Raw genomic sequence first — 24,583 nt, 5'->3', positions numbered from 1 at the left:
CGAGAGACGCGCGCGCGACGGAGAGACGAGAGACAAGACGACGAAACGCGTGCGAGATGGGTGATTTTACTTAAATTCAACGCGCGGTGAGCTAATGGAGGCTTAAAGTACTGCGAGTAGTAAACGTTGAGTCGCGAGGTCGCGCAGTTAGTACACGCGCGCCTTGGGCGGAATTACGTCCATCTCGGCGTCGAGGGTGTAGTGGTGGTTGGGACGGTAATCAATCTTCACCTTGCCGTTTTCCACGTACGCGAGCGTGTGCTTCATCCACACGTCGTCTAAACGGTCGGGGAAATCCTCGCGGGCGTGCGCACCACGGCTTTCCTTGCGTTGCTCGGCTGAGTGCATCGTCGTCTGCGCGTTGGGCATGAGGTTGTGAAGTTCGAGCGCTTCGACCAAGTCAGTGTTCCACACCAACGATCGGTCGGTGAGCTTCAAGTTGTCCAGCTGCGCCGCGACGTCGTCGATACGCTTGCACCCGTTTGCGAGCGTTTCTTGAGTACGGAAAACCGCGGCATCCTCTTGCATCACCTTTTGCATCGTCTTACGAAGCATCGCCGTCGGCGCGCTGCCTTTGGAGTTTCGAATCTTGTCCAAACGTTCGATGGCGTTCGATCCGGCGTCGCTGGCGATCTCACGATGCGGTGCACCGCGCTTGAGTTTATCAGCCACCGTGTTAGCGCACGCGCGACCGAAGACGACGATGTCGAGCAATGAGTTGGCACCCAAACGGTTGGCGCCGTGCACGCTCGCGCACGCCGCCTCGCCGGCGGCGAGCAAGCCAGGGACGATGGCGTCCGGGTCTCCGTTCTTAGGTGCCACAACTTCGCCCTTGTAGTTGGTTGGGATACCACCCATGTTGTAATGCACGGTGGGGATGACGGGGATCGGCTCCTTGGTGACGTCGACGCCGGCGAAAATCGCGGCGGTTTCCGAAATCCCCGGAAGGCGCTCCGCCAATAGCTCCGGAGGCAAGTGGTTCAAGTGCAAGTAGATGTGATCTTTCTCTTTACCGACACCACGTCCTTCGCGAATCTCGAGCGTCATCGATCGCGAGACGACATCGCGACTGGCGAGATCCTTGGCGCTCGGGGCGTAGCGCTCCATGAAACGTTCGCCCTCCGAGTTGCGCAAGATTCCGCCTTCGCCGCGCGAACCTTCGGTGATCAAGCATCCGGCGCCGTAAATCCCAGTCGGGTGAAATTGCACGAATTCTTGATCTTGTAACGGCAAACCCGCGCGCGCCACCATGGCGTTGCCGTCGCCCGTGCACGTGTGTGCCGACGTCGCGCTAAAGTACGCTCTGCCGTAACCTCCGGTGGCTAAAATCGTCTGGTGTGATCTGAATCGGTGCAACGTGCCGTCTTCAAGGCACAGAGCCATGATTCCGACGCACTCGCCTTTGTCCATGATCAAATCCAACGCGAAATACTCCACGAAGAATTGCACGTCGTGCTTCAACGCCGCGCCGTAGAGCGTGTGTAACATCGCGTGTCCCGTTCGATCAGCCGCCGCGGCGCATCGATACGCCTGACCGCCCTTGCCGTAATCCAGCGATTGTCCTCCGAACGCTCTTTGATAAATCTTCCCCTCGTCCGTTCGTGAAAACGGCATCCCGTACTTTTCCAACTCGATCACCGCCTTTGGCGCCTCGCGACACATGTATTGAATCGCGTCTTGGTCTCCCAACCAATCCGCCCCTTTCACCGTGTCGTACGCGTGCCACCGCCAGTCGTCCTCGGTCATGTTCCCTAGCGCCGCGTTGATCCCTCCCTGCGCCGCCACCGTGTGCGATCGCGTCGGGAACAACTTCGTGACGCACGCCGTCTTGAATCCGTGCTCGCCGAGCCCGATCGCGGCGCGCAAGCCCGCGCCGCCGGCGCCGACGACCAGGGCGTCGTACTCGTGATCGATGATCTCGTACGACGACGTCGACGACGACGCCGCGGTGGCGATCGATCGCCCGCTCCCGCTCCCGCTCCCGCTCCCGCTCGCGCTCGTCGTCAACGCGTTTCGCGCGGCGACGCATCCTCGCTCGCACGCCCGCATCGCGCTCGCGCGCATCGCCCGACGCAGCATCGCGATCGTCCTCGACCCGTCTCCCGTCGCTTCTTCGTCTCCCGCCCGAGCCTCGAGCGCGTCGCGCGATGGCGTCGCGCGCCGATCGCCGACGGGCGTCGTCGCGTCGACGAAACGGTCGCGTCGACGTAACAGTTTTGTGACAGTAAATCACACACAGCGTTTTCTCCGCCAGCCGTCTAAACCCTAGGTCGCTCCGCCCGGACGCGCGCGGTGTCGTCACGGCCGGCCGCGCGTGGATTTAAAACCGCGCGTCGCGCGTTCGTTCGTCGCGACGGCGCGACGTCGCGACGCCGCGACGAACGCCCGTCGCGACGACGAACCCCGTCGATGCGCGCGCGACGCCTCGCGTCGTCGCGATGTCGCGCCGCGATGGACGTCGCCGACGACCGCGCGCGCGCGAAGACGTCGTGACGACGCTGTTGCGACGACGCGAGGCGCGAGCGCGGGCGACGCGCGCGGGAGACGACGACGACGCGGGCGAAAACGACGCGTTCGTCGACGCGGCGGAGACGTGGGCGACGGACGACGGACGCGGGAGGCGGGAGGCGACGACGACGCGGACGTCGCGCTCGAGCGCGAGCGCGAGCTCGTCGAGCTCGAGCGCGAGCTCGTACGCGTCGGCGCGAGCGCGCGAAGACGAGGACGAGGACGCGAAGGCGTGGACGTCGACGCGAGACGCGAGAGAGCTCGGCTGGGGGCCGCGACCGTCGAACGAAGCGCGCGAGCGCGCGGCGCGGGCAAAGGCGTTGGCGAAACGCTTGCTCGAGGGCGACGAGGACGAGCCGACGGCGCGCGGTGAGATCGTCGGCGGGGAAGTCGCGAGAGACGTCGGGAGCGAGCGACTGCGATCGGTGCTGACGATCGATAGCGCGACGAGCGGTGGGGACTCAGATCCCGAGCGGTTGGCGAAAAGACGGGCGAGAAGGCGGGCGGCGAAGCGCAGGCACGAGCGCCGATTGCGAGAGGGCGTCTTCACGTGACGGTTCGCCTTACAAAAGGCGCGAGCGCGATTTTGAATCCATTTCGAGGTTCTCAGCTTTCGAGCGTGCTTTCGAGCGTGCCACCGCCGATGCAGCGCACCGAAGCGGCGTTCGCGCGCAATTGTTCGGCAAACGCGCCGTCGCACGGATCGAAAGGTTGGCCCGCTTCCTCCGTGCACTTTTTGAGCACGTTTTCGACGACGCCATCGACACCACCTTCGCACGGCACCGCGATATCGTCCTTCACGGCAAGTGCGCCTTTGACGAGCGCGTCCACGCACTGCGATCCGCACAAGCCATCGGGGTCGTCGAGGCACGTCATCAGCACTCGCATCGCCTTCGCGTCCGAGAATTCCGGACACACGAAGTCCTGCGCGGCGACCGCGACGGCTGCGGTGGTGGCGGCGAAAAACGCGAGCGCGATGGTGCGTCGTAAGGTCATTTTGATCGCGTTGCGTTGCGAAGTGTCGCGTAACCCGTCGCGCGTCACATGTTGTCGAAAGTTCACACGACGTCGACTCCGCGCGGCGGCGTTCGTCGTGCATGTAATATGTATAACGGCAATTACTTTCGTTCAGCAGCTTCGCGTATGTTACAAAATCATCAGTGGGACGCGGATGACCCCGCGCGGTCGAGCTGACCGCTCGATCGAATGCGCGACATCTCTGCGAGTTCGTCGCGCATAAACTCCTCCGTCATTTCAGTCAACGGCGCAAACACGAGCGATCCAGAATCCATCGCGCGGCGATACGCAGTTTCTGCGCGCGCCACGTCGACGGGCTCTGATTTCGTCAACCCCCAGTGTCCTCTCGCGATTTCACCCAAAAGTTGCGATCGGTTCCATTGCGCGGTGCCGAAGAAGCAGAGCACTTTGGCGCGCGTCGGGCTTCGAAGAACCTCGAACTCCTCTCGAGTTCGTTTCAGCACGCCGAAAGGCGAAGCGACGTTCCACGTGTTCGATTCTTCCGAAAACCCGCACAGAACGCCAACGGCCTCGCGCACGTCGGCGGTTGCGGCGCATGTCACGACGGCACCCGCTCGCAAACCGTCGGTCGAGTCGGCGTACGCGCGAGAATTTCTAAACGCTACGCTGATGGCGCCCGCCAAACTTCCCTCGACTTTCGTGTAGCCGCACGACGTGTCCGTACCGACGACAATGCACAACGCGACTTCGTCGTGATCGCACGGTCCACCATCGAACGGCTCTATCTCAACCGCGTTCTCGACGTCCTGGCGCGTGACTCGCCATTCCCTGGCGACTTCGTCGTAGGCGTCCTCGATGACTCGCCGCCTGCGAAATCGCTGATACACCTCAAAAATGGACGGTGATAATAGCTGTTGTAGGTGCTCGATAAACGCCTCTCGATCGTCAGCAACGTCTTCGGGAACTTCGATGACAAGTTCCGGTGTTTGCTCTGCGTCGTCGGCGATTTCGTCTCGGGGCAAATCGTCCTCGTCGGCGTCCTCGTTCGTCACGTCTGCGTCATCCACGTCTGCCGTATTTCGTTCGTCGTCATCATTATCGTCATCATTGTCGTCATCATTATCGCCATCATTGTCGTCATCATTGTCGTCATCGTCATCGTTTCCTTCTTCAAATTCTTGGCGCAAGCGCACGCGAGATTGTCCGCCGGCGCCGACAATCTCAAACAACTGACTTTCGCCCTGGATGAACTCACTCACGTCGCATCGCCCGTTCAAGTTCACCGCCACGATTGTGTCATCGCCTACGTCTCCTTCGCTCGACTCCCCCGCTTCGTCCGACGACGCGCGCGTCTCCGTGATCAAGTACGTCCCTTCGATCCAGTACTCGTACGAGCAAATCCGCCGCATCGCCGGGTTCATGTCTTGCAATTTCTCTCGAAGTTTGGCGCTAAACGCGGCGTGCGACACCAACAAGTGCCCGACGGCGCACATCGCCGCGATCTCCGCTCCCGTGAACGAGCTCATCAGCGTCATTCGCGTCGGCGGCGGCGTCGTAAACGCCTCCTTGCACACGTTGCACACGTTGCTCCGCGTGTCCTCGTTCCAAAACGCCGGATGCGTCGGCGCTTGCACCACCACCATGCGCTGCCATCGAAGCAAGCACTTCGCGTGTATGTACTCTTGTCCTCCTCTGCACGCGCACGGCGCGATCAACGGGTCGTCTTCCCGCGCGCTTTCGAAACAAAACCGACACGCGTCGGCATCTTCCTCGGTCGTCGTTTTCTCGCGCGTCGGCGAGGCGCGCGCGCGTCGGCGCGTCGACATCGAGTCGGATCGGCGTCGGGTCGGCGTCGGGTCGGCGTCGGGTCGGCGCTCGGGACGCGTCCGCGCGCGTCGACGAGTGCGACGACGCGTCCCGCATCGCCGCCCGACGCTCGACCGCCCAACCGTCGCGTCGGTCGTCGATGGCGGCGCCGGACGACCGCCGCAGACCGCGCGCGGAGGACCGAGCGCGCGCGCGACGGACGCGACCCGCCCGAACGGAAGAAGACCGCGAGCATGCCCGCGCGCACGAGCCGCGGCGTCGGACGACGCGCGAGACCGGCGACGTCGACGATGCGACGCGCGGTGGAGACGGAAACCGAAACCGAAACCGAAACCGAAACCGACGCGGAGAGCGACGGCGACGACGATGACGATGGATCGTCGACGTCGCAGACGGAACTGTTCGGTGCGATCGAGGACGGCGATCACGACGCCTTCGAACGCGCGCTGAGGGAAGACGCGGCGTGCGTCAAGGACGTGAACTCGAACGGATGGACGGCGGCGCACCAGGCGGCGTACAGCGGCGAACACAAAATGCTGCGAAGAGTGCTCGAGCTCGGCGTGGACGTCAACGCGAGGTGCGCGGACGGGTGCTTGGCGGCGCATTACGCGAGCGCGCAGGGAGAGAAGAAGTGTTTACAAGTTTTAGGCGAACTTGGGTCGGAATTCGAGACAAAGGATAAAGACGGCGAGTCGCCGCTCGACGTGTGCACGCGCGGCGTGCGCGAGCTCTTGGCGGATCTCATCGTCGAGGCGCGGAAACGGAACGCAAAGTAGACGCGTATGATATGAATCAGTGATATTCCGCATTCACGACCCGACGCGTCACGTCTCTCGCCGCACGAAAATTTCCACGCACGTCACGTCTACCTCCACCTCGGCGTCGTTCGACACGAAGCGCCGCTCGCACGTCATCTCCTTCCCATCCTCGCGCACGCGTCTCGTCGTCGTCTCGTGCCCGATCGATGACGTCGTCGTCGTTGTGTGCGTGCGCGTCGCCGCGTCGAACGACGCCACGCGCGTCACCTCACCCGGTTCCGCCCCGAAGATGGCGCTCGTTTCGTACTTTTCAACAAACTCGCCGAGCGAGTACGTCAGCGTGCGGTCGATGCCCACCTCTTCAGACGTCGTTCGCACTTGAAACTCTCCCTCCGCGCCAGACTCGCTCGTCGTCCACGTTTGCTCGTACGACGCCCGCGCGCGTTTGAGCGCGTCCGTGCCGACGCCGTGCGCGACGAGGTAATCGACGACGTTTTGGTTCCTCGCCGAGTCGCGCGACCAGTGCCCGAGAAACGCGTCGTGCGACGGCGACGTCGCGCTCGACGACGAGGGCGAGGACGAGGACGAGGACGCGCGAACGCGGCGCGTCGCCGCGAGGCGCGCGCGCGCCGCGGCGTGCGACGTCGATGTCGACGTCGATGTCGATGTCGATGTCGACGCGCGGACGCATATCCCGCGCGTCGACGCGGCGCGCGCGAGGGCCCCGCACGCGGGGCGACGCGACGCGAACGACGCGCTCGAGATCGCGCCCGTCATCGCGCGCGTCGACGCGGCGCGCGCGCGAGTGGCGTCCCGATCGCGCCCGCCCCCAGCCCGTCCCCAGTTCGACGCGCGCGTCGAGCGAAACAAACTTTGCGACGACGAGACGGGCGACGGGACGGGACGATGGATCACGGGTTCGATGTTCCGGTGTCCATGGGGGTGCGTCGTCGCGACGCGACGCGACGCGACGCGACGCGACGAAGGAACGAAGGAACGAACGAACGAACGAACGAACGAACGCATCGAGATGCGCCGACGACTCGCGCCGGTGTTGAGTGATGCGGGCGCGGAGAGACTGACGTGCGCGCGATGCCGACGATGATGATGGCGCAGACGACGATCATGGCGGTGCGATACGCGGACGGCGTGATACTCGGCGCGGATTCGCGGACGAGCACGGGGACGTACGTGGCGAACAGGGCGAGCGACAAAATCACGCAGATCTGCGACAACGTGTGGATGTGTCGAAGCGGGAGCGCGGCTGATACGCAAAACGTTGCGGCGTATGTGTCGAGATTAGCGCAAGAGCACGCGGTGTCGGTGTCGAGCGCGGCGGCGGGCGCAGATGAGGTGCTGACGTGCGACGTCAAACTCGTCGCAAACTTGACCAAGACCATCGCGTACGAAAATAAAGATAGGTTACAGGCGGGGATGATCATAGCGGGTTGGGATCGGAAATTAGGACCGCAGGTGTACGGCATTCCCCTGGGCGGGTCCATGGTCGAGGCCCCGTTCACCGTGGGCGGAAGCGGAAGCGCGTACGTGTACGGGTGGTGCGACGATACGTTTAAAGAAGACATGTCCAAGGAGGAAGCCCAGGCGTGGGTGACGAACGCGATTTCGCTCGCGATCGCGCGTGATGCGTCGTCGGGAGGCGTCATTCGCCTCGTCACTATCGACGGCAAAGGTTGCGAGCGTAAAATGTTGCAGCCGATCGAACACGTGCTGTGCGACGACGAGTTGCCGCCGGTGAAGCGAAGCGTCGCGTCGACGTGACGGGAGGTACGATTTAACGCGTGTAGATGATGTAGTAAGACTACAATCACGACGCGAACTGTTCGTCGAGTCAGCGCCTCCGTCGCCCTCGAGCCTTCTCTTTGATGGCTTCTTTGACTTTTGCTCGCTGTAACTCTGCTCTTTGCTCGTTATAGCTAGCGCTGTCGGCTTTCGCCTGACGCGTGTAATTTTCCGAGGCTTCGCGGGCGTGTTTCTCGATCTGCACGTGCACTTCTTCGTTCGTGAGGTTGTATGCGTACTCGTAGTACGTCTTCAACGGCGCCACACGACCTCGTCCTCCCCAAACGCCTCGCTTCACCGCCTCCATTCGTAACATTTGAATGCACTCGTCGTGTAGTCCTTGCATCGCAAAATCCACCGGCGCCTTGCCCCAATCGTCGCGCGTCTCCAGCGCGGCGCCTCGATCGAGCAGCTCGCGTGCGACGTGTTCGCGCCCGAAACCGACGGCAAAGTGTAACGCAGTGCGTCCGCCGGCATCGACGTCGTCCACGTCGACCGTGCGCGCGTCGAGCATCGCACGCACGCCTAGTAAATCGCCGATCCTCGCGCGTTTGTGAAACTGTGGTTCTTCAAACAACTTGCGCGCGTCCGCGCCCGTCTGCGCGCGATCGTCGCCGTCGAGCGTGGTCCACGACCATTTCGAGCTCCATCCGCGAGGGGGCTCGCGCGCGTAATCTTTCGGCGCCTTCACGACCATGCGCCTTCGCCAAACTGTGAAGCCGCTCGAAAAAAACGCCGAGAAAACGCCTTTTTTGTTTGGTTGCCTTCAGTTGTCGCTCTCGCGATGCGATGGTGTGTTGCTTTGTTTCGTTTCGTTTGCATCGCTACGCCGAACACGCGACAATCGTTCGTAGGAGAGAAAGGGGCGTAAAGGCGCGAACGCGTTCGCGATGGATGACGTAGAAGCGCCTCGGGAGTCGTCTCGGCGCTTTCTTGGCTAACTTCTCGATCGACGATCGCGCGCTTTCTGAGCTCGTGCCGCTTTGTCCTTCGACGAAGACGCCTCTGCACGTACCACGAAGTCTCGGTTTGGTGGAAACATATGTCACTGGATCGACTTTGAAGATTTGATCAAAGTTGTCCGGCGTCAAGTCGAGCAAATCGCGTACGGACAACTCACAAATGATGTGGCCGTGACGATCGATGTGCGTATCGCCCGGGACTCGAAAGCTTGACTCGACGAACACGCACGCGTTCACCCCTTCACCCTCACGATGGAGCCAGCGAAAACAATCCGCGGCTGTTATGTCGTAGTTGTGCTCCTGATGAACGACTATGAACGTGTCCTGAGTCGTGTCGAACAGGACGCGCTCATCGAAGCATTGTCCGATGGCGAGGCGCAGCGTTTCGGCGACGCCTAGAAAGTGCACGATGTCCTCCGCGGTCACGACGCAGTGCGTGTCATCATCGATCGTGAAGAATATAGCGTGTCTATCTCGCTCATCGAGTTCTTCGATGGCGTCGCGCCATCTCGTGTCGCTCTCGCACGCGATGAGCGGCGACGCAAAGTCAGCCAATCGTGTCGCCGGCAAATCGAACGTCGACTCAAGCACGTTTCGAGGAGGAGCTTCCGCGAGTTCTTTTGAATTCTTCACTCTCGTTGGACGATGCTCAACGTGCACCAGACCCACGGTTTCCGCCGCGTTGGGCTCGTCGACCAGCGCATCGGCCCGGGCGCCACTCTCGTATGCTGGCTCGAGAGGTTTCGTGAGTTCATCTTCGAGCTCGCGCGAAAAGCACTTGAACAGTGCTCTAATGGATATCTGTGCGCCATCTGTCGTCGGTAGCGTCTCGTGAACCAAGCACGCGTCGCCGCTGGAAAGGCTAGAACCGCTCTCTCGCATCGCGCGCACGACGTCCCCGACCGACATGGCGTGGAGGTTTAGGATGGTGACCTCACACGCGTCGACGCCGTACTCGCGTCGTTTCCATCTTCCAACGTCTTTGAGAGTGGCGTTCATACGTTTGGTGTCGATCATCGCGAACGAATACGCCGTCCTCGCGGCAGCGGCGCGTTGTGGGACACTCGTTGTCAACTCCGAGAAGATGAACAGACAAAATGCGCACCGAAGATATTTTTGGAGGTCAATTTGCGTCACTATTCGACGACGCTGACGACGACGAGGAGGGCACGTACGACCGCCAGGCGCGCGTAATGACGGCGATCACGCAGTCCTCAATCGTCGCGAACGTCACCGCGTCGTCACCGTGTATCTCGCGCGCGTCGTCGCCCGCTCCGTCCGAGACTTCGAGCGCGGGCGACAGCGCGAGCGGCCTCGGCGGCGAAGACCGAGCGCGATGGATCCGTGAACGTGTATCGACACACTTGCTCGCGAGAGACGCTGGACTCAAGATTGATAAATCTACTTGGAGTGATATCATTGAAAATGCGATCGTAGAAGAGGTGCGTCGTCTCGAGCTCTAGTCTTTGACCGACTGACGCTCCGCGCGGCGCCGACGTAGGAACGCGTCGATTTGATTGATGGCTTCTTCGATGGAATCGCGAGCGAAGGCGACGGATCGCCTTTCGTGTTATTTGCACACGCACAAATAGTGCGTAAAGAAGATTCTGGAGATGTTTGCGTCATACGAGTCACGCAGGGAATTCCCCAAGCCTTTCGTCGCGTATCTGTGCTCTTTCGCGCGAGTCACACGTTGAGTATTCTTAAGGGAGAGCCAACGGGTTACAATACGCTCGGTAGTGATGTAAGTGTCGTACACTTGAGTTCTCATGCGGCGACGATCAAGACTCTTCAACGGTTCATGGCCGGCGTGTACGCGTGTTCGATGCGGCAAAGGGCAATCAAAAGTATAGAAACGAGTTCACCGTTGACCGATCTCGCGGCTCATGCGCACACGTTCATGTCCAAATTGCTCGATGCGTCGAATTCCCATCGAACAGTGCTGTACGTTCCAGATGATCAGAGTACTGGTAACTTGGAGAGCGTCGTCGCAAACTGGTCCCGTCAACTTCGCCAGGTGCTCGGGCGCGGCGGGGACGTCGGCGAAGACGACGAGAGCAAGCGCGACGCACAGAGACTGGACGAACGAGTACAGTCCGATGGACCTTTGATGCGCATCATGAAGTTTTGGCCCGAACGCGCGACGGACTTGCGCGGTGTTCAGGAACAGCTGCAATCGGAAAGCGTTCGGTTGATTGTGAAGAAACTCGCGTCGCAGAAAAACGCAAACTACCTGTGCGATGACATCGCGGCGTTTGAACAGTTGATCGTCGACAGAGTTCACTTGGCTGAACGCATCAGTGACATGTTCAGCCGCGTCAAGCCCGCATGCGAAGCTTTGAGCGTCGCACGACTGGCAGACGTCCCGCAAATCTTGCCGCGCCTCGTTGACGCAATCTTCCTGGCGTGGCTGAATACGGATTCAAACATCAAAGACGCGGTCAGTGATCAGTATGTGGACCTGCTTAAACGTATCGCCGATCAAATTATGATTATTTGCAAAGGTGAGTTGAATCTGAACCACATCATTCAGAACGATGGTTCGAACGAAGAAGCGTACAACGGCGCAGTTTGTACTCTTCGCGAGTGCGCATTCGTGGCTGATGTGTGGAAGAATATATACTTCGAGCGCGCGGCGATCGAGAGCAGTGGAGCACTGTTGATTGATGCGACGACCGTGTTTTCGCATTTGGATGCATTCGCGCATCGTTGCAGAGATCTGTTGGAATTGTGCGAAGCGCAAGAACAATTTGCGCCGCCGGCGTCTCGCTCATTCCCAAGCGCAGCGAACGTGGTGCGTTACAGGCTCGACGATCGACTTGAAGTAATCCGTCGCGTTTTCCTTGATGTCGCGATAAATGACTTGACCAAGATTGAGTATGATATTTTGGATGTGTCCTCGATGCGATGGCACGATGATTTCGCCGCGTTCAAGTCTCGCGTGAAAAAGTTGGAGATGAAGATGTGTGCCATATTCGGCGAAGCGTGCGAACGGGCGGAGACGTTACAAGCGCGTGTTTCGCTCCTTCGCTTGTTATTCACGAAAATTGCACGTCGAGATGGTGTTGTTCGCGCAGTCGAATCTTGCGCCGCTCGCGCGTACTCTATGTTTGCCGAGGATTTGCAGTGTGCCAAACGACAGTTTGACGCAAATCGGATGAAGCCTCCGATAGAATCGAGCTTGCCTCGAACGTTCGGTGCCGTGCACTGGGCCAATACATTGCTGCATCGTCTCGAGAACGACTTCGGTGAGTTACGAAGGGCACACGCGGAGGGTGCGCTACCGCAACTGCCCGAATCCGTGGATTTGCTCGCCGTGTACGATTTAACCATTCCACAAATAGAGCGCTTTATCAACGAAAAATACGACGAATGGGTCGTTTATGTGAACGCAATGAACGTCGAAGAGCGCCTTGATCAGCCTTTGCTACGCGCCGACGATGATGGGTTATTGTTCATCACGTACGCCGTCGACGTAGGCGTTGCGTGCGAGGATGCTCGAGGATTCGCATCCATGTCTCGAGAAGTACCTGCCAATATCAAAGAAGTCGCGTTTGGTGGTATGCGCTGTGCCCATGATGCGTTGTGCGAACGATTGAGTTCGCTCGTCGAAAGGAACAACACGTTATTGCGGCAAATCGGTCGCGACAAGCACGTCAATCGTCTTTTCCGCGCAAATGTCGATATTTTGAAAAATCTTTTCGCCGCGGCGTCAAAAGAGCTGACATGGCGCTCCGAAATCTCCACCATCGACGCTTTTTGTGCAGAGTCGGACAAACTCTGCTCGTTTATGAGTGAAAGTTTGGAAAAGTTTAGAGGATCGGCTGCGCGCATCACTGAAATTCTCGAAGAACTCTCGGCGGTTTCATTACGGCGCAGGGAAGGTGACCACGTCGACCCGCTGGACGAATTTAAGAACATCTACGAACAGGAAACCGTTCATATTCGCTCGAAGTTCGGAGAAACAAGTGCGACTATCTTACATCTCACTTCACATCAGCGACAGAGCATCGGTGACGTTGACACCGCCAGTGAAGCGTGGATCGCATATATCAAGGACATTGAAGACGCCGTCGTTCGTGCATTGCGCAAGGTCTTGTTGCGCACGCTATCTCATTTGCATCTCACGATGGGCCGAGTGGAGTCTGACTGCGCTCCATTGAAACCAGTCGTGCTGATGAGCATGAACCTTTCATCCTGCGATGTTGGCACCATGCGAGTCGAAACTTCACCGCAAACCACGCAATTGTGCGAAACCATCAACACCGTTTTCGACGCCGCGCTCGATGCGTACGGCTCCGTGCCTCAAATATCTCCGCTGAACGAGTCCATTCAAGATAGATTGCTGCGTGATAACCGGGATATGATTTCGCGCGTAAGATCGAGTGTCACAAACTCGGTGAAAGACATCGCCGAAGATTTGATGAGATTTGCCGCACGTTGGGAGGAGCGCTATTTCCACTTGTGGCGAGAAAACGCCGTCGACGTCAGCGACAACAGCGCGATTGAAGCCCGCATTCATCGCGTGCAGGAGTCGATGGAGGACGTCAGAAGTGAAGAGCACACGCATGTGATCGGGTTCGTCAGAATCGAATGTGGATATCTCAAGCAAAGTCTTTTGGCTTTAGCTCAGAATAACGTGCAAGGCATGATTTCAGAATTACGCGCCAAGGCGGCGACTGAAATCGACGACGTTATGAGATACTTTGAAATGAGTGTCGCCCGTTTCGAACAGCCACCGAGTGACATAAATGAGCTCGTCAAGCACGTGAGCGAACTCAAGCAACTACAAACAAACGTTGACTCTGTTCCTGCATCATTCGTCAAGCCGCGCGATAGTTTTCGTATTTTGAACGAATTCGTAGACGTCACGGAGACGGAATCTCAGCGCTTGGCGTCCATCGATGACAAGTTTGAAGAGTTCAAGTTTCAGCTAGAGAAGATCGAGTCAAGCCTCGATGCGACAAAAGATGTGTTTCAGAATGAACTGCGAACATCAATCGTGCAACTCGAAAAAGATGCGAGAGAGTATAAAGTGAAATTCGACCGTTTGGCGCCGATGCAGACGCACCCGGCGTGCGCGAAACGCGCGTGCGACAAGTCGTGGGAGTTTATCGCGGGCGTTGATGAGGTCATCGAACAGTTTGATCATCGACTGCGTGTGATACTGAACGGTTTGGTTGTATTTGAAGATCTCGCTCCACCCACACTGGTCGATATGGAAGAATTAAAAGCCGACTTGGAACAACTCAAGATGGTTTGGCGAGTGGTGCGAGAATGGAACGACTTGTACGAAGGTTGGAAGGATGGTAAATTTAATGACCTAGATGTCGAGTCCATGGAAAACGGCGCTACTCTTTTGTACAAACAAATCACCAAGCTCGGGCGAGGTAAGGTCAAGGAGTGGGGAACTTGGATCAGTTTGAAAGATACGGTTGATTCGTTCAAGCGCATCATGCCGCTCATCGTTGACATGCGTAATCCGGCGGTTCGTCGACGACACTGGGAACTCGTCATGGAGGCATGTGGCAAGCAATTCGATCCCACAAGCGAAGGTTTCACTCTGGATAAAGTCGTTGAACTTGGCTTGGACCATTACGCCGAAGCCATTTCCGAAATTAGCACGGATGCTACGAAGGAATTATCCGTGGAGAATACGCTGCGCGGCATCGCCGACGTCTGGACAAACGTTGTTCTCGACACCGGTCCGTTCAAGGAAGGGCGCGACGACGTGATGAAGTTGAGAAGTGCAGATGATATATTTACCGCATTGGAAGACAATACCGTAACTCTGAGTACTTTAAAAGCGAGCAAATTTTTCTCCGTCTTTGAGCGCACAATTACGTCGTGGGAAAAGACGCTCGGTGTAGTAAATGACGTCGTCGAGATGGTGCTCAAAGTTCAACTAGCGTGGATGTACTTGGAGAATATCTTTATTGGCAGTGAAGACATCGCGCGTCAGCTTCCTAGTGAAACGGAAATGTTTGGCACGATTAATACGCGTTTTATCAAGCTCATGCAAGAAATGCACAAGACGAGCAACGTCGTTTTGGCGTGCACGGCGATGCGCGCGCCCGACATTGGCGACACCCCAGACGTGTCTCTTCTCAATGAGCTGAGCGCAATGGATTCGAATCTCGAGCGCATACAAAAGTCACTCGATGATTACCTTGAGTCGAAGCGCCAGATGTTTCCGCGCTTTTATTTCCTCAGCAACGACGATTTACTGCAAATTTTGGGACAAGCGAAGGAACCGCAGAACATCCAGCCACATCTGAAGGGGATGTTTGAGGGCATTAAAAAGTTAGAGATGTACGCTCCCGATCCCTTGACCGGTCGAAGACATTGTGAATCTGTCGCAATGACTTCTCCTGACGGCGAAACGATCCCGTTCGATAATCCTATCCGCACCGAGGGCCGACCGGAGGAATGGCTGAACACAGTCGAGGCGGCGATGTACTCCGCAACAAGGACACATTTGGCGAGCACGTTCGAGCAGTGCCGCGCGAAGGGAATCAAAAAAGATAAATGGGTGAAAGACAATCCTGGACAGATGTTGATTACCGCTGGTTGCATTTCGTGGACGATGGAGTGCGAGAGGGCGCTTCGAGATCCGGAGAACGTGAAGGAGGCGCTGAAAAAGTTACGGCGTAAATGGATTCAATACTTGAATAAACTTGTTGAGCTTACGCGCACACCACTCGACAAAGTGACTCGCAAGAAAGTGACGGCATTGATCACTATCGAAGTACACGCGCGCGATGCGATAGAAAAACTCATCAAGACCGGATGCTCTTCTCCCAACGATTTTGAGTGGGTGTCACAGTTACGATTTTATTGGGATCGCGAGACGAGGCATTGCACTGTGAAGCAAGTGCTCAGTGTTTTCGACTATGGATATGAATACCAAGGTAACAATGGCCGCCTGGTTGTGACACCACTTACCGATCGCTGCTACATGACGCTCGGTGCCGCTATGTTTACGCGTCGAGGCGGAAACCCACTCGGACCGGCGGGAACTGGTAAAACAGAAACCGTGAAAGATTTTGGCAAGGCTTTAGCGCGGTACGTGATTGTATTCAATTGTTCGGATGGCGTAGACTACAAGATGACGGGTAAGATGTTTAGTGGGCTCGCGCAAACTGGCGCATGGGCGTGTCTGGACGAATTTAACCGTATCACGGTGGAGGTACTGTCAGTGGTGGCGACACAAATTAGCGTCGTCATGGCCGCCGTGAAGCAGAACTTGAAGATGTTCGATTTTGAAGGTCAGCGTATTCGCTTGATACCGTCATGCGGTGTCTTCGTCACCATGAATCCAGGCTACGCCGGTCGCGCCGAATTGCCCGACAATCTCAAAGCAATCGTGAGGCCAGTGTCAATGATGGTTCCAGATTTTTGTTTGATTGCCGAGATCATGATGTTCAGCGAAGGCTTCACAAACGCGAAACCGCTGGCCAAGAAAATGGTTGCAATCATGGAGCTCAGTCAGCAACAGCTCAGTAAGCAAGATCACTACGATTACACCTTGCGTTCTTTCATCATTCCAATATCTCGAGCCGCTGGCGCGAAGAAGCGTCAAGCTCCGCAAGCCGACGAACAATTGATCTTATTCAACGCGATGAGAGACCTGATTATTCCAAAGCTCGTGTACATTGATATTCCACTATTCAAGGCTCTTCTCAACGACTTGTTCCCTGAAGTCAACGCGCCGCATGAGGACTCGGCTACTCTGCGAGAGGCACTCGTCCAGGAGTGCCGACTGAACAATTTGCAACCAGTGGACGCATGGATTTCCAAGATTGTGCAAATTTTCGATTGCAAATCGGCCCGACACGGTAACATGATTGTCGGTAAAACTGGCTCGGGCAAAACTCGGGCGCGAGAAATTCTGATCAAGGCCATGTCGCGCTTGAAACAAAGCGGCGTTCAAGGCGATTTCCAAAATGTCGAAGTGTATCCAATCAACCCACTCGCGTTGTCGAACGACGAACTGTACGGGTCATTCGATGAAGCAACACACGAATGGTCTGACGGAGTTTTGGCCAAAATTATGCGAAACGTGTGCAAAGACGAATCGGCGAATCAGAAATGGATTCTCATGGACGGGCCCGTCGATACGCTGTGGATTGAAAGTATGAATACGCTCTTGGACGACAATAAACTTTTAACGTTGCTTTCGGGCGAACGAATCATGATGAGCCCGCAAGTTTCAATTTTGTTTGAAGTCGAAGATCTGTCGCAGGCTTCGCCAGCGACGGTCTCGAGAGCTGGAATGATTTATTTCAACGTCGAAGATCTTGGTTGGCAGCCGTACGTGGCGAGCTGGCGATGTGAACGAAAAAATAGAGATCGCAGTGATGTAGACATAGAAGACGCGCTGTCTAACTGCATGGACAAGTACATGGACGAAGTTTTGGGGTTCAAGCGTTCAAAATGTCGAGAGCCCGTGGCGACGGATGAGTTAGCGAGCATTCATCAGTTTACGACGTTGTTCGATGCGCACCACATCCAGAGCGTCGGGGACGTAGAGCCTATTTTTGTGTTTTGTATAGTCTGGTCGATAGGAGGGTCAATTGATCACGCAAGCCGCTTACGTTTCGACGCAATGCTTCACCGTATAATGCCTTTGAAGCTGTTCCCGCACACGCCGGCGTCGGCGCCGACGGACACAACTGTCTTCGACTTTTACTACGACGCGGAGCGCCGTGCGTTCGTGCCTTGGGTGGAGAAGATACCTACCTATCATTTACCTCACGAAAACACGCCGTTCTTCAAGATCATGATTCCCACCGTCGATTCCGTCCGTACAAAGCATCTAGCGACGCTACTTCTCAAAGCCGGCATGAACACTCTCATCGTCGGTAACGTCGGCGCGGGTAAATCAATGGTGGTAGACTCTTGTCTTTCCGAGCTACCAGAAGGATACATTGGAAGTAGAATAACATTCAGTGCACAAACGAGCTCAAATTCGCTTCAGGAAACAATCGAAGGTAAGCTTGAGAAGCGCTCAAAAGGAAGCCTCGCGCCTCCCGGCGGTCGAAAGCTCATCCTGGCAATTGACGATTTGAACATGCCGAAGAAGAGCGAGTTTGGTTTCATCCCTCCGCTCGAGTTGCTAAAATTATGGCATGACAATGGGTTTTGGTATGACCGATCGAAGCAAGAGCGAACACACGTCAGTGATATGAAGCTTCTCGCGGCGATGGCGCCCCCGGGCGGCGGCAGAAATCCGTTCTCGCAGCGTGTTCTATCCATTTTTGCGGTTCTAAACATGGTGGATCCATCCGACGCACAGCTTGAGCGTATTTATGGCACAATTCTTGGGGAAACGCAGGGTGGGTTCGACCAATCGATCGCATCGATCGGCACGACTATTGCCAAGGCGTCCATAGCGGTGTACAACTCCCTCGCTCGCGAACTTCTCCCGACTCCGACGAAGAGTCATTATCTGTTCAACACTCGCGATCTCGCAAAAGTCATTCAAGGAGTCACTCGCGCTACAAAACAGTTTTACGACTCGAAAGAGTCCATCTTGCAACTGTGGATTCACGAAAACTTGCGTGTCTTTGGTGATCGTCTTTGGGATGTCAACGATTCGTCGTGGCTCAGGAGGCAAATCGACACCAACATGCGACTACACTTCGGAGTCTCGTGGAATGAGGTGCTCTCGACGGGTGCGACGACGTCTGTCGCGAGTGAAGTCGACGAGAAACTCAATGAATGTCATCCATTCGTATCATTCATGCGCCAAGGTTTAGATGTTCCGCCGTACGAAGCCGTCGTCGACGCGCCGGCCTTGAAAGAGTTTCTCACAGAAAAGCTTGAAGACTACGGATTGGAACCGGGCAACGCGCCTATGGATCTCGTACTTTTCAACGACGCAATAATGCACGTTTGTCGAATACACCGTGTCTTGACTCAACCTCGCGGACACGCGATGCTTGTGGGCGTTGGTGGAAGCGGTCGCAAATCGCTCGCTCGACTCGCTGCTTACGTTGCCGAGATGAAATCATTTTCAATCGAGATCACGAAGAACTACAAGCAGCTCGAATTCAGGGAAGATCTCAAATCACTGTATCGTCAAACAGGAGTCGCCGGCAAGCCTACGGTGTTCGTGTTGGATGACACGCAAATCGTCAAAGAGACTTTTCTGGAGGACGTGAACAACGCGTTGACGTCTGGGGAAATACCAGGTTTATTTGCAAAGGATGAAATTAGCGCGATTTGCGAGGATATGCGCAAGATCGCAAAAGCACAGAGTATTCGTGCGGTGACTCACGACGAGCTTTTCGCATTCTTCATGGAGCGAGTGATGCAAAATCTTCACATCGTCTTGTGCATGTCGCCAATTGGAGACGCGTTTCGCGAGCGAACGAGAATGTTCCCGGGGTTGGTTAATTGCTGCACGATTAATTGGTTCAAAGATTGGCCCGTTGACGCGTTGGAAGAAGTCGCGATGAAGAAATTACGAGACGACGACGTGAATGCGAAGGTGAAAGCGGACTTGTGCAAAATTTTTGGAATGATTCACGCATCGACGGTTTCGACGGCGGATGAAATGTTTAATGCGATTAAGCGCAAGATGTACGTCACGCCAACGAACTACATCGAGTTTGTCAACTTTTTTAGAGCACTTATGGTGGAAAAGAAGCGCGAGTTCAACGCGAAAATTACAAAGCTTCGAGGTGGTTTGACCAAGCTCGCGGAAACAGAAGTCCAAGTTCGTGAAATGCAGAGCGTGTGCAAGGACAAGGCTGCAGTCGTCGCACAGGCAAAGAAAGACTGCGAAGAATTGCTTAAAGTCATCGTCCAAGACAAACGCGCAGCAGACGAACAAAGTATGCGCGTGAGCGCGGAGGCGGAGCGCATAGAGGTTGAGGCAAAGAAGGCGAATGCAATCGCCGACGAGTGCCAACTAAAACTTGACGAGGCGTTGCCTGCGCTCCAAGAAGCAGAGGCAGCTTTGAACGTTTTGACGAAAAAGGACATGGGTGAACTCAAGTCTTACGTTAAACCTCCAGCCCTAGTGGAACTGTGCTTAAAGGGTGTGCTCACCGTACTCAAGCGGCCGACGACATGGGATGAGTCGAAGAAGCAGCTTGGCGACTCTGGATTCTTGGAGCGATTGCTGAACTTCGACAAGGACACGCTCGTCGACAGCTTGCTGACGAAGATCGCAAAGTTTGTGAACAATCCCGATTATCAGCCTGACGTCATCGGGAAAGTCTCCAACGCCGCAAAGGGGTTGTGCAAGTGGGTGCATGCCATGTACTCGTACGGAAACGTCGCGCGGGAAATTGCGCCAAAAAGATTAATGCTCAAGCAAGCACAAGACGAGCTCAAAGGCAAGCAGGACGCACTCGCGCTCACACAAGCTAACTTGGCGGAAGTGATGGCGAAAGTCGCCGCGCTGAAGGAAAATTACGAAAAGTCTGCGTCGAATAAGGCGTCGTTGGAAAACGAACTCGCAGATTTGGAGCTCAAACTCGAACGAGCCGAGGCGTTAGTCGATGGATTATCCGGTGAGAAAAAGAGATGGGTGAAATCGATTGAAGACTTTGAGTCGCAGATCGAGCGACTTCCGGGTGATGTGTGCATTGCCGCAGCTTTCATGAGTTACGCCGGGGCGTTTCCATCAGAGTATCGCAAGGCGCTCGTGACGGATTGTTGGATGCCAATGTTGAAGGAGATGGCGATTCCGTGCACCTTGGAGTTTGACTTTGCGAGTTTTCTCGCGAATCCTTCCGATGTGCGAGACTGGAATATTCAAGGTTTACCAGCCGATTCGTTTAGCACCGAGAACGCCGTCATCGTCACTCGCGGTAATCGATGGCCGCTTCTCATCGATCCGCAGGGGCAAGGAAACAAATGGATCAAATCGATGGAGTCGGCGAATGGTTTAATCGTCACAACTTTACACGCGCCTGATATGGTGCGACAAGTTGAACACGGCATTCAGTTCGGCGTTCCTGTGCTCATTCAGGATGTGAAAGAAACGATAGATCCGATTCTGGAAAACATCGTGGCGAAAGTATTCATAAAAAAGGGCGGCTCGGTAACTGTGAAACTTGGCGACAAAGATTTGGATTACTCGCCAAAGTTCCGACTATATTTCACGACAAAAATGATGAATCCGCACTACACGCCAGAAGTGAGCACCAAGCTCGCCGTCACCAACTTCACCGTGAAGGAACAAGGATTGAATGCACAGCTAAGAGATTTAGTCGTTCGCCGCGAGAGGCCGGAGCTCGACGCGCAAAAGAATGAACTCGTCGTAAAGGTTGCGCGGGGTAAACGGAAGCTCAGTGAACTCGAAGACCTAATTTTGGATTTACTAAGCAGAGCCTCTGGATCTTTGCTGGATAATATCGAGCTCATCGATTCTTTAACGCGCTCAAAAAATACAAGTGAGGAAGTCACGGCGAGCCTAAAAGTCGCCGAAACCACCGGAGTGGAAATTGAGAACGCAGCTGCGGCTTACGCCCCTGTGGCGAAGCGAGCGACGATTCTGTACTTTACGTTATACAACCTGGCCGATATAGATCCAATGTACCAGTTTAGCTTGGATGCATACACGAGCTTGTTCGACGCGTCGATCACAAAGTCGCGCCGGCAAAACGCGGACGAAGATAGCGTCGACGTCAACGAAAGACTGGCCATCTTGAACGATTATCACACATACGCCGTGTACAGGTACACCTCCAGAGGCTTATTTGAGTCGCATAAACTTCTTCTCAGCTTACAAATGTGCGTTCGCATTCAATCAGAAGAAGGAGCGATACCTTCGGCTGAGTGGCAATATTTCGTGCGGGGAAGCGCCGGTGGCGTGCGCGAGAAACACGAAGTGGTCATGCGCGCTGAAGTGGGCGCGTGGTTGAGTACAGATCAGTGGTCGAACGTCGTCGCGCTCGCTCGAGCGTTTGAAGATGCTCTCTCAGACCTTCCAACTTCCATAAATGAAATGCACGCGGACGAGTGGCGAGTCTGGTATCGACATTCAAAGCCAGAGACGCAAGCGTTGCCTGGCGCGTGGGGTGAGAGTCTCAGCGCACTTCAAAAACTTTTGATTTTGCGCGCGCTTCGCTTAGACCGTGTGGAAAGCGCGATAAGACAGTTTGTTGCGGATAATCTTGGCGCAAAATTCGTCGATCCGCCGGTGCTCAACTTGAATGAAGTTTATTTCGATTCAGCGTGCGAGGTTCCGTGTATCTTTGTCTTGAGTGCGGGCGTCGATCCCGTGGCAAACTTGAGACAATTGGCCACTAGCAAAGGAATGAGCGACAAGCTGTTCACCGTCGCTCTCGGACAGGGGCAAGCTTCGATTGCGACCGAACTCATCGAACGCGGAAGAAAGGAAGGCCACTGGGTGTTCCTCGCTAACTGCCACCTCATGATTTCATGGCTGCCAAAGCTTCAAGAAATCATCGAAGACTTTGATAGCGAAGCTCCGCACGAAAACTTTAGACTTTGGCTATCCTCAAATCCGACTCCCGCGTTCCCGCTGGCGATTCTCCAACGCGGTCTGAAAATGACGACGGAACCGCCAAAAGGTTTGCGCGCGAATTTAGCGCGACTGTATAGCACTTGCGTTTCGGAAGAATCTTTCGCGCAATGCGCGAACAAAACCAAATATGGTCGATTGTTGTTTTCGTTATCGTTCTTCCATGCACTGTTGCTAGAGCGTAGAAAGTTCGGAACTCTCGGTTTAAACATTCCGTACGATTTCAACGACACGGATTTTTCCGTCTCTGACGATTTACTTAAATCGTATTTGGATGGCTACGAAGAAACACCCTGGGATGCGTTGCGATATTTAATCGGCGAAGCAAATTACGGCGGACGCGTGACCGACGAAATCGATAGACGCGTGATTAAAGCGTATCTGCTGCAATTCTTTTGCGAAGACGTATTGCGAGAGGAAGCGGCGTACGAATTGTGCGAAGGCCCGAGCGGCAAAGTGTATTGTATCCCGTCGAATACGAATGAACTCAAAAATCATCGCGAGTTTGTGAACAAACTTCCGCTCAGTGATCAAGCCGACGCTTTTGGGCAGCATCCAAACGCTGACATCTCCTACATGATTGCGGAAAGCGAAGCCATTCTTAGCGCGAGCGCTAAATTTCAAGTCTGCGACGGCGGTTCGACAGCGAGTTCTAGTTCCAGCGCCGCCGCCCAAATGGAGGCAAACGTGCTCGCAGTTATCGGCGAAATGCTCGAGACGATTCCCAAACCGCTGGATTACGGAGCGATCGCGCAGAAAAAAAGCACAGACATGAGCCCTCTCAACGTCAATTTGCTCCAAGAAATCGAGCGCTACAACGCGCTACTGGGTACGCTTTCCCTCACTTTGCAACGACTTCGCAAGGGCATAAATGGAACGGTTCTGATGTCGAGCGAGCTGGATGACGTGTACGATGCGTTGGCGGCAAACAAAGTCCCAGCTGCGTTTCTCAAGGCGTATCCGTCTCTCAAGCCTTTGACTTCATGGACGCTCGACTTGATTTGTCGTGTCGAACAGCTCTCCGCGTGGGGACACGGAACGTATCCCAAGACTTACTGGTTGGGCGGATTTACGTATCCGACGTGCTTTCTGACGTCTGTACTCCAGATGACGGCGCGACGAGACGGCATCGCCATCGACGCGCTCTCGTTTTCATTCTCAATCGTCGACGAAAGCGACAGCGATCAATCGCCAGAGGACGGCGTCTACGTTCGAGATCTCTACCTGGAAGGTGCGGGTTGGAATCACGAGAAAAAGTGCTTATGTGAACCGGACACCATGAAACTCATCGTCAAAATGCCCGTGATGCACTTCAAACCTACGGAGCGGAAGAACAAAGCGTCCGCGTCGAACGTCACGTATCAAGCGCCGCTGTATATGTACGGTCGCAGGACGGGGACGCGCGAGCGCCCGTCGTTCGTCACGATGGTCGACCTAGATGCGGGCGGCGTCGACCCATCGCAGTGGATCAAGCGCGGCACCGCTCTACTGCTGTCGCTGTCGAACTGACTCGCGGGAAGCGTGGAAGGCCCGCGCGCTCGACGATGGTCGAATCACCGCCACGCAAGATTACACCGCTGACAACACCTTGTTGAACGAAAGCGTAGAAACTTAGAAAATGATTTGCTCCTTTGTGAAGACAACAGAAGACGAAAAAAACGAGCGTTCGCGCTACTCGCACGCACGTCGTCGTCGTCCCCGCGTCGTCTCCCAGCGCGCGTCGCCGCACCCGCCTCCCTGAAACTAGGGTTAGAAACTAGGGTTAGAAACTAGGGTTAGCAGTTTCTCTGGAACATGACGCTTCTGGCGCCCTGAAAGTTGCGCGAGTAAAGGGGTCACCAGAACCACTACACTGGCGGTCGACGACGCTGGAATTTCGCGCACACGCATGAAACACGCATTTGCATCTGTGTACGCGCGCGTTTCGCGGACCTCTGGGTGCCGGCGGCGACCCGGACCTTTACGTCGACGCGGGCGTAGGCCGCGGTTTGGGTTTTTTTGAAAATGTGTGATACCGGTTTTGGGTTGAGGACTACGTTAGGCGGGGCGGGGTAAACTAGGGTTTGGAGGGCTAGGGTTCGAGTTTAGGGTTTAGGGTTTAGGGTTTAGGGTTTAGGGTTTAGGGTTTAGGGTTTAGGGTTTAGGGTTTAGGGTTTAGGGTTTAGGGTTTAGGGTTTAGGGTTTAGGGTTTAGGGTTTAGGGTTTAGGGTTTAGGGTTTAGGGTTTAGGGTTTAGGGTTTAGGGTT

At 55.7% G+C, this 24,583-nt stretch overlaps 8 protein-coding genes across 8 annotated transcripts; 4 read left to right on the top strand and 4 right to left on the bottom strand.

The window, feature by feature from the left end:
• Positions 1 to 80: 80 nt before the first annotated feature.
• Positions 81 to 2,148, bottom strand: OSTLU_29304 (predicted protein). The gene has a single exon (XM_001422416.1). It carries the CDS (start codon positions 2,047 to 2,049, stop codon positions 148 to 150), a length of 1,902 nt encoding a protein of 633 aa, XP_001422453.1. The 5' UTR covers positions 2,050 to 2,148; the 3' UTR covers positions 81 to 147.
• Positions 2,149 to 2,314: 166 nt separating this feature from the next.
• OSTLU_25817 (predicted protein) lies at positions 2,315 to 3,597 on the top strand. Its single transcript, XM_001422596.1, has one exon. The coding sequence runs from the start codon at positions 2,439 to 2,441 to the stop codon at positions 3,060 to 3,062; it is 624 nt and encodes a 207-aa protein (XP_001422633.1). The 5' UTR covers positions 2,315 to 2,438; the 3' UTR covers positions 3,063 to 3,597.
• Positions 3,598 to 3,664: 67 nt separating this feature from the next.
• Positions 3,665 to 5,312, bottom strand: OSTLU_29301 (predicted protein; the record flags this gene model as incomplete). Its single annotated transcript, XM_001422415.1, has 1 exon — positions 3,665 to 5,312. The coding sequence occupies one exon, from the start codon at positions 5,310 to 5,312 to the stop codon at positions 3,666 to 3,668; it is 1,647 nt and encodes a 548-aa protein (XP_001422452.1). The 3' UTR covers position 3,665.
• A 234-nt stretch (positions 5,313 to 5,546) lies between these two features.
• OSTLU_25814 (predicted protein) lies at positions 5,547 to 6,861 on the top strand (the record flags this gene model as incomplete). The annotated part of the gene is made up of 1 exon (XM_001422595.1): positions 5,547 to 6,861. One exon carries the CDS (start codon positions 5,547 to 5,549, stop codon positions 6,087 to 6,089), a length of 543 nt encoding a protein of 180 aa, XP_001422632.1. The 3' UTR covers positions 6,090 to 6,861.
• A 116-nt stretch (positions 6,862 to 6,977) lies between these two features.
• OSTLU_43808 (predicted protein) lies at positions 6,978 to 7,850 on the top strand (the record flags this gene model as incomplete). Its single annotated transcript, XM_001422594.1, has 2 exons — positions 6,978 to 7,013; positions 7,188 to 7,850. 2 exons carry the CDS (start codon positions 6,978 to 6,980, stop codon positions 7,848 to 7,850), a joined length of 699 nt encoding a protein of 232 aa, XP_001422631.1.
• Positions 7,851 to 7,968: 118 nt separating this feature from the next.
• OSTLU_18911 (predicted protein) lies at positions 7,969 to 8,568 on the bottom strand (the record flags this gene model as incomplete). Its single annotated transcript, XM_001422414.1, has 1 exon — positions 7,969 to 8,568. A coding segment is annotated over one exon (600 nt), but the record flags the coding sequence as incomplete, so codon positions are not given.
• Positions 8,569 to 8,695: 127 nt separating this feature from the next.
• Positions 8,696 to 9,850, bottom strand: OSTLU_29296 (predicted protein; the record flags this gene model as incomplete). The annotated part of the gene is made up of 1 exon (XM_001422413.1): positions 8,696 to 9,850. The coding sequence occupies one exon, from the start codon at positions 9,848 to 9,850 to the stop codon at positions 8,696 to 8,698; it is 1,155 nt and encodes a 384-aa protein (XP_001422450.1).
• Positions 9,851 to 10,658: 808 nt separating this feature from the next.
• Positions 10,659 to 23,846, top strand: OSTLU_43542 (predicted protein; the record flags this gene model as incomplete). Its single annotated transcript, XM_001422593.1, has 1 exon — positions 10,659 to 23,846. One exon carries the CDS (start codon positions 10,659 to 10,661, stop codon positions 23,844 to 23,846), a length of 13,188 nt encoding a protein of 4,395 aa, XP_001422630.1.
• Positions 23,847 to 24,583: the final 737 nt, after the last annotated feature.

This window comes from Ostreococcus lucimarinus, chromosome 20 (assembly GCF_000092065.1).
Source record: "Ostreococcus lucimarinus CCE9901 chromosome 20, complete sequence".
In the NCBI taxonomy this organism is placed as follows: domain Eukaryota; kingdom Viridiplantae; phylum Chlorophyta; class Mamiellophyceae; order Mamiellales; family Bathycoccaceae; genus Ostreococcus; species Ostreococcus sp. 'lucimarinus'.
The sequence above is the reverse complement of the archived record's forward strand: the minus strand, read 5'-3'. Positions and strand labels throughout refer to the sequence as shown.